Source organism: Girardinichthys multiradiatus, chromosome 8 (assembly GCF_021462225.1).
Source record: "Girardinichthys multiradiatus isolate DD_20200921_A chromosome 8, DD_fGirMul_XY1, whole genome shotgun sequence".
NCBI classification, from domain to species: Eukaryota; Metazoa; Chordata; class Actinopteri; order Cyprinodontiformes; family Goodeidae; genus Girardinichthys; species Girardinichthys multiradiatus.
Window position 1 is genome coordinate 42,231,852 of NC_061801.1, and position 15,465 is coordinate 42,247,316.

The window sequence follows — 15,465 nt, forward strand, 5'->3', positions numbered from 1 at the left end:
CAGTGTGATTCAGCATTCATCCTCCTGTAGGAACCTCTTGATAATAATCTGTACTGATGTATGAGGCTATTAATACATCTTTCATGTTTGAACAGCAATAAGAGAAGATAAAATTAGTTGAAATGTATTCATATATTTGAAAGCATATTAATTACAATAATAACATTTTTTCTGTGGTTTTATTTCAACATTTTCTTGGTTAAGTTTCATTTATTTTTCTGAAAACTGCTGAAGCTTCTTTGAGATGAAAATCTTCACCCTGATGGATCCTGAGATACTTGGTGGTTCTGTCTGTGTGGCGTTGAATGAATGAGCTCCATGAAACCTTCTGGTTTCAGTAGAGAATGAATACGTCTTTTAGATCTGAAGGGAACATTTCTCTGTGATCTTCTGTCAGCCGGAGCTCTGGAAGCAAAACTAAAAGTGTTCCTCTTCATGTTGTCCAACATGTCCTCTCCTCTCTGTCTGAACAGCAAAGTGAGGTCGATGGAGGGCTGAACAACAGCAAAGAGCCGGTGGACAAAGACGAGGCCCTCAAAGCGTATTATGGACTGTCTGAGTCCAAGAAGTAAGTCCATGTCCTCCTGCAGCAGCGTCTAACCTCTGTCCCCTGTTGGAGGGTTCTGAGTTATCTGTGTCCTCCTTCTTCTGTTTCTGCTGCTGCTCTTCAGTCAATAACAAACCTCAGATCTCTGTTTTATTTTTCTGTCCTTCAGTTTATTTTACTTCCAGCTCTTCATTTGACGTGGTTCCAGGAGATCTGGCGCCACCTGCTGCTTATGTTTAAGAACTACAACAACACAATGTTAGTTTAGCAGAACTAGAGATCAGAACTAAGGATCAGAACTAGGGATCAGAACTAAGGATCAGAACTAGGGATCAGAACTAAGGATCAGAACTAGGGATCAGAACTAAGGATCAGAACTAGGGATCAGAACTAAGGATCAGAACTAGGGATCAGAACTAAGGATCAGAACTAGGGATCAGAACTAAGGATCAGAACTAGGGATCAGAACTAAGGATCAGAACTAGGGATCAGAACCAGGGATCAGAACTAGGGATCAGAACTAGGGATCAGAACCAGGGATCAGAACTAGGGATCAGAACTAGGGATCAGAACCAGGGATCAGAACTAGGGATCAGAACTAGGGATCAGAACTAGGGATCAGAACCAGGGATCAGAACTAGGGATCAGAACTAGGGATCAGAACTAGGGATCAGAACTAAGGATCAGAACTAGGGATCAGAACCAGGGATCAGAACTAGGGATCAGAACTAGGGATCAGAACCAGGGATCAGAACTAGGGATCAGAACTAGGGATCAGAACCAGGGATCAGAACTAGGGATCAGAACTAGGGATCAGAACCAGGGATCAGAACTAGGGATCAGAACTAGGGATCAGAACCAGGGATCAGAACTAGGGATCAGAACCAGGGATCAGAACTAGGGATCAGAACTAGGGATCAGAACTAGGGATCAGAACCAGGGATCAGAACTAGGGATCAGAACTAGGGATCAGAACTAGGGATCAGAACCAGGGATCAGAACTAGGGATCAGAACCAGGGATCAGAACTAGGGATCAGAACTAGGGATCAGAACTAGGGATCAGAACCAGGGATCAGAACCAGGGATCAGAACTAGGGATCAGAACCAGGGATCAGAACTAGGGATCAGAACCAGGGATCAGAACTAGGGATCAGAACCAGGGATCAGAACTAGGGATCAGAACTAGGGATCAGAACTAGGGATCAGAACTAGGGATCAGAACCAGGGATCAGAACTAGGGATCAGAACCAGGGATCAGAACTAGGGATCAGAACTAGGGATCAGAACTAGGGATCAGAACCAGGGATCAGAACTAAGGATCAGAACTAGGGATCAGAACCAGGGATCAGAACTAGGGATCAGAACCAGGGATCAGAACTAGGGATCAGAACTAGGGATCAGAACCAGGGATCAGAACTAGGGATCAGAACCAGGGATCAGAACCAGGGATCAGAACTAGGGATCAGAACTAGGGATCAGAACCAGGGATCAGAACTAGGGATCAGAACCAGGGATCAGAACCAGGGATCAGAACTAGGGATCAGAACCAGGGATCAGAACCAGGGATCAGAACCAGGGATCAGAACCAGGGATCAGAACTAGGGATCATTTTATAAAGTTCTAGCAGCTCATCTCACAACAAATCTCTTAAAATTTTCTAAGGTTTGTCGTTCTTCTGGTGTTACGGGTCAGAACAATAACCGGGTCCAAACCAAACATCATGAGCTGTGTTGGTACTGACAGTTTGGGGGTTATTGGACCCTGAGAAGACGTGTTGCCCTCCAGCCTGGACAAAGCAAGCAGATCTAATCTGGTTTCTTAAACCTCTGACTGTGTTCCTCATGATGCTGCTTGAACATGTTGCTCTGCATCGTTCTCACTCTGCTCTGTCCTCCTGTGTCTGTCTCTGCTGTCCTCTGCTGCTGGACACCAGTAACCTGCAGGACTGGTGTCTGCTGAACGAAGACGGAGAGCTGGGCCTGGCCTACCAGGGTCTGAAACAAGTAGCCAGGTCTCTGTGTGCTCCCTGTTAGCTCTAGAGATCTCTGTGTGAACGTGGTGTGAAGAACCTCTGGGTCAGGTTCTGATGTCTGCTGTGAACTTTGAGATGAAATGAGTTTTCATCCAGAACCTGAGTTGGTCCTGTCAGACTGAGTGTTTATGGGTAAAACTAGCTGGGGTCTAATTGAACTCTGTGGTCCACCAGGTTGCTGGAGGCCCAGCTGCAGACCCAGGCCCGACAGCACCGAGATGAGCTGGAGGCTCTGCACACTCAGATCGAGCTGCTGAAGGATGACATCGAGAAGAAGCAGGAGCTCCTGAACTACACCTCGTCTCTGTCTCCAGAGGCCAAGGTGGAGTACAGCGTCCAACAGGAGATCACTCGGCTCACCAACGATAACCTGGTGAGGAACTTGGACCGCTGCAGAAACGCATCATGAGTCCAGCTTAAGCATCCTGACCCGTTTCTGTCTGCTCGCAGGACCTCAAGGAGCTGGTGGAGAAACTGGAGAAGAACGAGAGGAAGCTGAAGAAGCAGCTGAGGCTCTACATGAAGAAGGTCCAGGAACTGCAAGGTAGGAAGATCCTCCAACCGCTGGATCTCCGTGAACATCTTCCTCTGGCTCCAGATGTGTTTTTCTCAAAGCCAAAGGTGGACAGATGTCCTCATGCAGACGTCTGGTCACGTTTTATTTTTCAGACAGTCATGTGGACATCTGGTCCATGTTGGGATGAGATGGTTGGTCTAAATTCTCACCTGGAGGTTTTTTGATTGGCGTTTTATTCTTCAAACATATTTTGACATAAATGGACGTCTTCAAGTCTTCTTCCGTTTCGTTTTCAACAGCTGGACATTGAGGGACATTTTTGTGTAGATGTCTTTCCCAGATTGTCTCCTTACATTTATGTCGGTCTCTGCCTGACTGTGTTCCTGGTTCTGGTTCTGTTCCAGCTGCTCAGGCCACAGCTCAAAGCAGGGACAAACCCGAGCCGAGGACCCCGGGGAACCTGCAGAGGAAGGACAAGGACTTTGAGGGGATGTTGCAGTACATGAAGGACGACGAGGCCCGGCTCATCAAGACCCTCATCACAGGTGAGAACCTCAGTGGACCTTATGGTTCTGACTGAATTCGGGATTGGATGATGTGTGAGAAATGCATCAGGAAGAACCTTCTTACAAGGATGTGTTGGTATCAGAACAAGGTCTGAATGTCTAAACTGGGTCTTAAGGTCTACAAGCAGATTATAGATTCATCATGAAGAGTTCTGGAGAACTCTTAACCAAACTGGACCGGTTTGTTGCCTAAAGGTTGGAACATGCAGATCTCCAACCTGGACCCTGTACCTTCCTGCCTCATCAGGAGGATTTTCAGAGTAACGTGTGTTTTTCTGTCATCAGACATCCGACCCAGCATGGTGTCGGCCACCGTTCCCTGTCTGCCCGCCTACATCCTCTTCATGTGCATCCGCCACGCCGACTACATCAATGATGACCAGAAGGTGGAGTCTCTGCTCACCTCCACCATCAACGCCATCAAGAAGGTCCTGAAGGTCTGTTCTGCACACACACACTGCTGTCTGATCTGACCGACGCTTGGCCTGGTTCTAACCTGTTCCTGCTGGTTCTCCAGAGGAACAATGACGACTTTGAGATGATGTCGTTCTGGTTGGCCAACAGCAGCCGGCTGCTTCACTGCCTGAAGCAGTACAGTGGAGAGGAGGTGAGCTCTGCGGCCTGAGGAACATCAGGAACGTCCTGCTGTGGCCTCTTCTGTGACATGACCTGTCCTCTTCTTCTTCAGGCCTTCATGACTCAGAACACGCAGACACAAAACGAGCACTGTTTGAAGAACTTTGACCTGGCCGAGTACCGGCAGGTTCTGAGCGACCTGTCCATCCAGATCTACCAGCAGCTCATCAAGGTGGCTGAGGGCATCATCCAGCCTATGATCGGTAAGCTCCTGCTGGGTTTTTTACAGATCCTTGAACCAAATAGAGAAAGTTCAATTCTGAACATCAGGAAGTATCCCAACTTTATCACTGCAGGCTTCGTGGTTGTCATGAAGATCTTCCTGCGCTGTAAATCAGTGACGCTTGTTTAATGCAGCATAAATATTCATAATAAGATCTGCGAAGTCATTAAGGAACCCCCTGATTCACATAAGATCAGAGAAAGTGGAGTACAGAGATCCTGAGATCCATCAGGAGATAAATAATTATTAGTCCTGAAGGTTTGAGTTGAGAAATTCATGGAATGTCAGGATGACAAGGTTCCTTGAACCGAGCATGGCTTGGTAGGGGAAGTTAAACTGGGTCTGGTTCTGTGTACTCGTACTCGTCGTCTTCCGCTTATCCGGGACCGGGTCGCGGGGGCAGCAGACTAAACAGAGACGCCTCCTCCAGCTCCTCTAGGGGGAGCCCAAGGCGTTCCCAGACCAGCCGAGAGACATAGTCCCTCCAGCGTGTCCTGGGTCGTCCCCTGGGCCTCCTCCCGGTGGGACGTGCCTGGAACACCTCCTGAGGAAGGCGTCCAGGAGGCATCTGGTATAGATGCCCGAGCCACCTCAACTGGCTCCTCTCGATGTGGAGGAGCAGCGGCTCTACTCCGAGCTCCTCACCCTATCTCTAAGGGAGTGCCCGGCCACCCTACGGAGGAAGCTCATTTCAGCCGTTTGTATCTGGGATCTCGTTCTTTCGGTCATGACCCAAAGTTCATGGCCACTCGTGAACAAGACCCCGAGATACTTAAACTCCTCCACTTGAGGCAGGAACTCCCCTCCAACCTGAAGAGGACAAGCCACCCTTTTCTGGTCGAGTACCATGGCCTCGGACTTGGAGGAGCTGATCTTCATCCCAGCCGCTTCACACTCGGCTGTGAACCTCCCCAGCGCATGCTGTAGGTCTTGGCTAGAGGGGACCAGCAGGACCACGTCATCTGCAAAAAGAAGAGACGAAATCCACTGGTCCCCAAACCAGACCCCCTCCGGCCCTTGGCAGCGTCTAGAAATCCTGTCCATAAAAGTTATGAACAGGACCGGTGACAAAGGGCAGCCCTGCCGGAGTCCAACATGCACCGGGAACAGGTCCGACTTGGTGCCGGCAATGCGGACCAAACTCCTGCTCCGCTCGTACAGGGACCGGATGGCCCCTAATAAAGGGCCCCTGATTCCATACTCCTGGAGCACAACATCCAGAGACTTGAGGTACTCAGGGCGGATCTCATCCACCCCCGAAGCCTTGCGACCGCGGAGCTTTTTAACTTCCTCAGTGTCTTCAGCCTGGGTGATGAAAGAGTCCAAACCCGAGTCCCCAGCCTCTGTTTCCACCAGGGAATGTGTGATGGCAGGATTGAGGAGATCCTCGAAGGACTTCTTCCACCGCCCGATAATGTCCTCAGTCGAGGTCAGCAGCTCCCCACCCCCACTTTAAACAATGTTTGGGTTAAATGCTTGCTGAGTGGTGCTGCCCGGTCCGCCTGCGGCTCTCTGTTCTGATCTTTCTACCTCCTCCAGGTTTTCCTCAGATGGAAAAAACGGCACATTAACGCTGCTTTAAAATATCCGACTAAACTTGAAAAATCCGTTATTTTTCCTGATTTCAAAGCAGTGAGTTGACGGGTTCTGATCCGATGGATGAACCTTGATGTTCGTTCATATCATTTATGGTCCAGGGATGTTATCCGCTCAGATTCCTTACGGTCGGATTCAGTTGGTTTGTGTTTGCCATCAGAGCTCCTGAGTTTCCTGGTGGATTTCACCACCTGGTTCTCTCCATGTTGGAGCAGATCATGGTTACTCTGATTTGATCCGGATCACATCCTGATGTGAGGTGAGACCAGCTGGGAGAGCCCAGGGATCCAGCCGAGGCTCTCTGGTGTCTGAGGGTCCTCCTCTGACAGGATCTGCTCCTCCGCTGCTCCGTTCATGATGAAAACGTGCCTCAGATCATTAGATAAACTTCAGGTATGTGATGCTGGACGTTCAGCTGAGCTGCTGGAACCGAGGATGTTTGTGAACACATTTAAAGCGTTTCATGTCACCTCTGAGCAGAACCAGAACCGCAACATGAGTTCTCTGTGTGAACCAGCGTGTGATGAATGAGTAAGGCTCTTTACTGAGAGGATTTCAGTTTAACTGAGAGAGGAGGAAGCCGCCGCTGCAGAGCTCAGACTGTTTAAGAATGACAGCAGCAGGGCGCTCTGCAGCGGCGGCAGAGCCTTGTTTCCTGTTCAAGGTGAGTTTGGCTGCAGCTTCTGATCATTACATCGTCCTCTGACTGGTTACACTGGTTACCATGGCAACCACACAGGTTACCAGGTTAGAAAGGGCTTGGTTTCTCTGAAGTTCATGTATGATGATAGACCGTGTTTATTAACGAGGTCATGCTCCTTCTTATCTCTGCACTTTATCTCATTTAGAACATTTCTGCACAGCAACAAAACCGGCGTTTTTTTAACCAATCGGAGCCCTCCAGGCTTCCTTCTTGGGAGAAAACTTGAAACAGGATTATTAGAGACGATGTTAGAGAGGTGAGGCTGAGATGTTTGGACTTGGCGTTGGCAAGAAGGGATGAAAGTAAACCCAGGTTCACAACAATCTGGAGAAATGTATTACATGTAAACAATAGCTGAATGTCATCTGCATAGCAGTTAGAAGGTACCACTGAAAGATCTTAAACCATGGAGATATAGTAACATAACAGGGCCAAGAACAGAACCCTGTAGAACTCCATGCTTAAGAATAACAGAAGATGATTTGAAGGTTGATTTTACAGCAGAAGCAGTTCTGAATGATAAGTAAGAAGCGATCCAGTCACAGTATTTAGCAGAAGAGAAGGGAAGCAGCAGAGCGGTCAGACTTTTAGAAATCCAGAAATCCAGTTCCCAGTCCGTCTGTTTCTGGTTTTTATTCTCCGAGCAGCTTCTGGATTCTATCTGGATCTGTCTGAGTGAATCATGAAGCACAGACATCAGCTTTAACAGACTCACTGTATCTGAAGGTTCTAACTGACCCGCCTCTCATGTCTCCGCCCTCCTAGTGTCGGCCATGTTGGAGAGCGAGAGCATCCCGAGCCTGGCCGGAGTCAAGCCAATGGGCTACAGGAACCGCTCGTCCAGCATGGACACGGACGCCGACGGGCCCACCACCTACACTCTGCAGGGGCTGATTCGGCAGCTGAGCCAGTTCAACAGCACCATGAGGGACCACGGACTGGACCCCGAGATCGTAGGGCAGGTGGTCCGACAGCTCTTCCACTGCATCAACGCCGTCACGCTCAACAACCTGCTGCTGCGCAAAGACGTCTGCTCCTGGAGCACGGGCATGCAGCTCAGGTACCGGACCAGAACATTTCTGGGAGTTGCTCGGTCCCATTAGGAACCACAGCTCTGTTCTTAATGTGAAGTAAAGTTGAGTTTTTAATGACATTGAAGGAGCGCTGGTCCATCCGACCGATGGACTTCTAGAATCTGGGTGATTAGAACTCTATCTGAGCTGCTGTAAACACACGACTGCTGCCCCCTGTCTGTTTGCTTAGGTATAACACCAGTCAGATGGAGGAGTGGCTCCGCGCCAACAACCTGTTTCAAAGCAAAGCTTCTGCCACGCTGGAGCCCATCATCCAGGCTGCTCAGCTGCTGCAGGTCAAGAAGAAGACGTCTCAGGATGCCGAGGCCATCTGCTCGCTGTGCTCTGCACTCAACGTGCAGCAGGTCAGTGGACACAGCAGCTTCTTGTTTCCCTGGAGGAACATCAGGCAGGTTGCTAAGATCAGTCTAACTCATCTTAACGAGTTCTAGAAGTTGAAACCCTTAAATAGTGATTAGGAAATCATTTTAACCCATGTTTTGTTCAATTGATTTTACATTAAAGTCTTCTGCTAGAAGGTCTTAGCAGTATGTCAAGGTGCTTCAGCAGCTTTGGTTTTTTTACTGTCCCACAGTTTGGCGTAATATCATTCGCACAACGATGATATATCAATGAACGACGTCATAGGGGAAGCAGATAAAACGTAGTAAACAGAACCGTGTGTAAGTCCACACTGCTACTGGCTGTAAGGAAGCTCTGCTGATGCAACTGATTTTAGACGAGAAAAATCTTGATTTAACTTCTGGACTTCAGCTCCTGCAGAATCTGATGTTCTTGTTTTATTGGTGTAAACTAGAGCTACACAACGCATGGAATCAAAATCACCAAATCAGTGGGTTGAACGTGACAGAAAGGATGCAGAATATTCATCCCCTGATGGCCACAGTGCTTCTTGGTCAAGATGCTAACGTTCGCCATGAAGGTTTATTGGAATCAATAACATAGTTGCAATATCCAGTCAAATTATCACAATGACCTGTTATTGTGCAGCCCGAATGGAACCAGCCGTCAGAACCTGCACATAGAACCGGTTTTTCTGATCTCTTCTTGTTTGATTCCTGCAGATCGTGAAGATCCTGAACCTGTACACGCCTCTAAATGAGTTTGAAGAGCGGGTCACCGTGTCCTTCATCAGAAACATTCAGGTCAGTCCATCGTTGGTTCTGTTTAAACATTCCTTGTGTTTATTGAGTGAAAATCATTTGGACCAGAACTAAACAGTTAAGCTGGTTAGACACTAGACCAGTGGTCATGTTCTGGCAGGTTCTGACAGAGGGGATCAGACTACAGTGTAGAACTGGAGTGCAGGTATAAAGGGAAGTGGAGAAAGAGATGGAGGAGCTAGCAGCCGATGGTCTTTAGCTTCAGCCTCTGCCTCATTCATTAAAGTTCTGCAGAAACCTGCTGATGGTCCGTTTATAGGAGAAGAGGAACATCTAAATCATGCAGGTCCAGCTGGAGCCCTCTCTGATCTTTGATGTTCACTGAGGTGTTCTGAAAAGCTGCAGCTGGTTGTTTTTGTCAGTTTAACAGTTTTAAAGTCGGTCAAACCTTAAAGCAGGATTTTAGCTTTGCATTGATTTACACGATGGACACTAAATATCTGCTAAACCCATCGTGAACATCTGGTCCTCATTGTACCGACATGTTTTAGGTTGATGAAGTTTCCCATTAAAATAAATCTCATTTCTTACCAGGGTTCAGATGTGCTGTTCAGGGAAGTGGGGATTGATTCAGAACCTGCAGAACTTCTCACCCCTTGTACGAAATGTTCAGGTTTTTCCTGTGGTTGTGTTATTGGGAACTTGGAGGAAGTCCTGCATGTGAGCGTCTGGAGGTGTCAAATAAAATATCAGGGGGGAAGCAAGAAACAGAACCTCGGTTTGGGTTTATCTGGGACACCTCAGACCCACTGCAGAATCAGAATCGGATGCTTGGATACATTTTTACAGATTAGGAAAATACCAAATGGAAAGAGTCATGGAATTAGAGTTCTTTGCAGTTATTCAGAAATCTAAGGCTGAAGCCCTTATCGTTTTGTCATCCATCCTGAAGGTCCACAGCTTGGTCCCAGTCAGATGCAACGTGATGGACCAGAACACGAGGCAGACTTGTAGCATACAATCAAGTAGAGACTCTAGCACTAACTATAGCCATCCGTCTCAGTCGTTGTGTCCTTGGGCAAGGCACTTCCCCCTCCTTGGCTGCTGATGGAGGTCAGAGACCCGGTGGCGCTGATTGTATGACAGCCTGGCTTCTGCCAGTCTGTCCCGGGGCAGCTGTGGCTAACATGTTGCTCACCACTGTCAGTGGGTGGATGGTTAAGTGCTCCGGGGTCCTCGGACCAGTTAAAGTGCCAGAGAAGTGCAGGCTAGTATTAAATATTATAGATAGAAATGTTTTAATATTAAAGTCAGCAGTTGGGCATAAAACTGAACACCTGAGAGTTCAGCCTGGTCCTCAGCCAGACTGGCCTGCATGTTTGAAACATTTCACCTGATTCAGTAAAAACCTGATCATCCATCAACTGACATCAGGTGTGCTGAAACATCTAGACATGCAGGCCACCGTGGCTGAAGACCAGGCTGAACTACAACTAGACGATAAGAAAATTCTTCCAATGTGATCTTGGTTCAAGGCCATCAGCGTCGGGTTTCTCAGCCAGCAAAGCGTTTTATCAAGAACTCAAAACTGTGGCAACGTGAAAAAATCTGTCATAGTTTTGATCCGTGGAGAGAAGGAGGCAAGCAGGAGGAGAACGTTGTTCTGAGTACAATCACAATGAAATCCTGATCATAAATGGGCCATATGTATGGGCTCTTGATTTCTGGCCAGTACTTTCCCCTCATAGGAGAAACCCAAACCCACCTGAAGCTCGGAGAACTGGCAGGAACATTCCTGAAACCAAGAATCTGGCCCAGGTCTGACTTTAATGCAGATTCTGTCTAGATAATTTCCTCCTCCAGATACAGAGATCAGAGGATGGTTCTGAGAGTGTAATGGGTTCTGTTCTGCAGCCGGTTCTGCTGTGACCCAATCTGTATGCTCACCATGCTCTTCACAGCATGCAGAGCTTCTGTTTGACCTTTCTGCCTGTGTGTGTCTGCAGAATATCCTCCAGGAGAGGAACGACCCTCCTCACCTCCTGATGGACACCAAACACACCTTCCCCGTCCTCTTCCCATACACTCCCTCTGCTCTGAGTCTGGAGACCATGCACATCCCCGCCTCCATCGGCCTGGACTTCCTCATCAAGGTGTGACGTCTCAGAGATCCACAGACTCTAGACATCAATCTTCACTTCATTCGCCCCTTTCCTCCAGATCTGATCTGCAGGACCTCTGAGATGTTCCTGAGCATCTTGACATCTAGCAGATCATCAGCTCCTGGCTGTGGTTCGGCCCGGATCTGTTCATCTGATCTGTGTGTTTAGTGCAGTTTATACCTGAGGTTAGAGGAAGTAAACTGATTAAAGGAGGTCAAAGCTAGTGAAGCTGGAGGGTGAAGGTCAACGATGAGCTGCAGAGATGTTTTTACAGATGAATGTTGGGTAGAAAGTTGCACGTTTCCCCAGAAAGCTGGTCTCTAACAGGAAGAGGAGCAGCTGGAGATACGTCAGAACATGTTTTCTACAGCTTGTCCATATTTATGGAGCCTCCAGATGTTTAAATCCTGTTTGTTTTAGCAGATGTTGGACTGTAAACCAGAACCATGTGAATCAGGACGGGTCGAAGCAGAAATTCCTCTGTTTAAACACGACTGTAAACCATCCAGAACTTTTCATACTTCTCTGTAATCAAGATGAATATGAACCAGAATTTCTACTAAAACTCAACATTTCCTTCCCTGTCGGGCGTCTTTTATGTTCAGCTTTTATTTTGACAGTTTCTAATCTTCTTCCTGTGTAATTGGTCTAGTTTGTGGTGACACTATTGTGTAAAATATTTAAATCCGGTGTAGTTCAGCCAGAAGAGTCTGTGTCTGCAGCGTGCCATGAAGTGATGGTATCTCTACGTCAGCCTGCTGAAGATGATTCTTATGACCTGTAGCTGCAGGACAACTGAAGGAATCATCTTCCTTCCTGGTTGTCACTAATGCAGATCCATTCTTCCTCTGTAATAAAGATTCATCCGTCAGAACTTTCAAACATTTTCTGTATAAATAGTTTCTGGGTTTGACTGAAAGCTGCAGTTCTGGAAATGTTCTGCTTGGAGGACCTGCAGAGCCTTCACAGAATATATTTCAGAAATGAAGTTTGTTCTGTTGTCAGCTGATGGAAATAATTTGAGATCTTGGTGTAATTCTGAAGACAGAAATATATATAAAATGATTGACTTCACTGTTGTTGCTGCTTTCTTCATAGAGTCACTGAGATCAGCTTCATTTCAAGCTATGGATCTTCATCCCATAATAGTTTCTCTTCTGTATCCAGACTGCCTGTGATCTCATGTAACTGGGTTATAAAGCTGAATATGGATTTATGAGCGAGTAATAAACAGATTTGTAGCACTTTCTATCATCACAATTAGTTTGAACAGCATCTTCACAGCTTCGGCAGACAGGATGGTGGGACTGGTTGCCCAGCAGTGTTGATGTCACAACCTGGATGAATTCATGACTCATGACAAAAAAATGGTAAAAGACACTGAGTCAGTCAGTCTTTTTTGATTTTGTTTGTTGGGAATCCATCTGGGCCTGGAGACCTTTTATTGGGCATGCTGGTGAGAGCTTTTTGGATTTCAGCTGAAGTCAGTGGTAGATCCAGGGCCATCGCTTGATTATCTGATCATTTAGGAATAACCTTACTATTACGTAAAGATGAGCTTCTACACACAGACCAGAATGATAAAGTATGAATGCTAATGTTTCCACTTTTCTTAGGATAAGAATCCTCATTGACCTAGACCATGAGGACAAATGACCCACGGTTTGACATAAAGTTTAGTGCATTGGGTTTGATTGTGGGACGTTCTGTAACCGGGTTGATTAGATTGCAGCAGCCACACTTGGAAGATGGACTGGACATCTGCTACTACACACTCTGTCAGATAGACACCAGAATGGTGTCACATAGTCTACTGATAAACACATGGAGGGAGTACCAGACATAAAAACCATGTGTGACCTTCGTTCAGGATCACTTCAATCACCGAGCGGATCCAACGGGAGCCTCAGCGCTGATCTCTGTAACCATTCATCTGCTTGATTTAGTATAGAAAGGCTGGACAGTCATTCCTTTAAGAGACGGTGTTGAAAACAGTGGTGGATGCTTCTAGGGAAAAAGGATTCATGGGAGATCCGATGCGTCTGACAGCCATGTGGCAGCTCGGATAAATAGGTGTTTCCGCCCGGTTCTACCTCTGGGGAGTATAAAGCTTTGCAGAAATCTCTGAAAGTGCTTTTTATTCTTTCAGGATCATAAACTGTGTTCCCTGTCGAGTCTTTAACAGCAAATATACTTGTCTTTTCTTGATTTATTTTTAGCTGGTTAGCTAAAAAGCTACCTGATTTATTGCCATGTTCAAAGTTTTCTATTTGAAGTCTTTGTACTAAGAATTGGGTTTTTCTGTCAGTAATTTCATTTAATTCTAGTTTGGTTTTACGTAGTTTGCTCAGCATTTCCTGTTCCTGGGAAATCAATTTAATGGTTTCTTTTCATTCCTGAATACATTTCTTTTTTCTTCTTATGTGATGAGAATGAGATGATTTTACCTCTCATCACTGCTTTCCCTGCCTCCCAGAGAGCAGATGATGTCCCCAGGAGGTCGATAAACTCCAAATATGAAGTCCACTCTTTAAATTATTTGATGAAATCTTCATCTTTAAGCAATGATGCATGAAACCTCCAGCTTTTTCTGCTTCTAAATTCAGACAAGAAACAAAACAGAACCATCCACCGTATCTCTGGCTGCATGCTCAGGGTGGTTCTCCTGCTGGAAGGTGAACCTCCACCTGAGTCTCAGGTCTTCTGCAGCCTCTAACAGGTTTTCTTCCAGGATTCTCCTGGATTTAGCTCCATCCACCTTTCCATTAACTGCGTCCCTCCTGAAGAAAAGCATGCCCCCATCATGATGCTCCCACCATGAAATGTCATTGTGGGGATGGTGTGTTCAGAGTGATGTGGGGTGTTTTTTCGCTACACATGGAGGTCAAAAAGACTCATTTTGTTTTTCTTCTTGCCATTCTTCCATAAAGCACAGATGAGTGGAGTCCACATCTTTATTCTTCCACCTGGGATGTAGATCCCTGCAGCTCCTCAAGAGTTACCAAGGGTCTCTTGGCTGTTTCTCTGATTTATGCTCTCCTTGCCCAGCCTGTCAGTTTAGGTGGACGTCCATGTCTTGGTAGGTCTGCAGGTGGTCCATCCTCTCTCCATGTTCAGATGATGGATTAAACAGAGCTCTGGGAGAGCTTCAAAGTTTGGGATGTTGTTGTAGAACCCAACCCTGCTTTCACTTCATCTACAGGACTTTGGACCACTGAGCTACATTCCAGTAATTATTCTCCTCAGCCCAGGTAAGGCGCTTGTAGCCCATGTTCAGGATTCGTCTGTGTGTAGCAGCTCTTGATGTTCTGACTCCAGCTTCAGTCCACTCCTTGTGAAGCTCCCTCAAATTCTTGAATACATTTTTATTGACAATCATCTCAAGGCTGCAGTTATCCCTACTGCTGGTGCACCTTTTCCTACAACACTTTTTTCTTCCACTCAACTTTCTATGAATATGCTACAGGTATTAACAATGTTCAAATTTTCTGAGACACTAAACTTTGTGTTTTCTTTACCTGTAAACCCGATTGATTAAAATGACAATAAATAAAGGTTTGAAACATTTGACTCTGTATGATGAATCTATGTAATATATGAGTTTCACTTTCTGATATAAGTAACAAAACATATTGAACTTTTTCATGATATTCTAATTTTTGACCAGTACCTGTTGACTAGATGTTCCAAACATTTTAACTTCTGACCTTCAAAGTAAAGGCCTCAAAAAGTTAAGTTAAAATATCCTAAAACAGCCTAAACAATCATCAGATCAGTTTCTGTTTTATTTTATCAGCACTAATGTTTTAAAGTAAACCCTAACCGCCTCCAGCAAGCTCTTCAGTGGCTCTGAGCTCCACCTTACAGGACTTTAATCGTTGTATTTTTACAGCTCCTTCCATGGATGTGTTTCTACCATCAGGATTGATTTCATGCTGAGGCAGTCTAGAGGACAGGGCGTTACTAATGGAAACAATGCGGTTTGATTTTCTCAGAGTGAAACAGAAACAAGATAATTCAGTCTTAGAATAAAACTGTAGATGTTTCTGAAAAATAATCCTGACATGAAGGAGATCCAACACGTTCCCGTTTTCCTTTTTGTTTGATCTTTTGCCCTTCCTTTAGTGTCAGGATTCTCTGCTGAAGATGATTCCTCTGATGATGAAACCACAAACTGGATGAAATGAAACTACAGTGGGTGGAAACTGTAATAAGTAAGTGTTGCGTCGGATGATCTATATTAGTGCAGACTAAATTTAGTCCTCTTTGCCTCAGAACTGCTGAA

The 15,465-nt window shown here is 46.2% G+C and overlaps 1 protein-coding gene across 2 annotated transcripts in view; it reads left to right on the forward strand.

Moving 5' to 3' along the window:
• myo5b (myosin VB) overlaps positions 1 to 12,254 on the forward strand; it is a 59,850-nt gene extending 47,596 nt beyond the window's left edge. For both annotated transcript variants that reach the window (XM_047371803.1, XM_047371804.1), the window contains exons 29-39: positions 474 to 568; positions 2,755 to 2,953; positions 3,031 to 3,124; positions 3,502 to 3,642; positions 3,949 to 4,100; positions 4,181 to 4,270; positions 4,352 to 4,502; positions 7,587 to 7,881; positions 8,085 to 8,259; positions 8,980 to 9,060; positions 11,025 to 12,254. In XM_047371803.1, the coding sequence (XP_047227759.1) occupies positions 474 to 568; positions 2,755 to 2,953; positions 3,031 to 3,124; positions 3,502 to 3,642; positions 3,949 to 4,100; positions 4,181 to 4,270; positions 4,352 to 4,502; positions 7,587 to 7,881; positions 8,085 to 8,259; positions 8,980 to 9,060; positions 11,025 to 11,177 (1,626 nt within the window). In that variant the 3' untranslated portion in view covers positions 11,178 to 12,254. The remainder of the gene's footprint in view (positions 1 to 473; positions 569 to 2,754; positions 2,954 to 3,030; positions 3,125 to 3,501; positions 3,643 to 3,948; positions 4,101 to 4,180; positions 4,271 to 4,351; positions 4,503 to 7,586; positions 7,882 to 8,084; positions 8,260 to 8,979; positions 9,061 to 11,024) is intronic.
• The last annotated feature ends 3,211 nt before the right edge of the window (positions 12,255 to 15,465 follow it).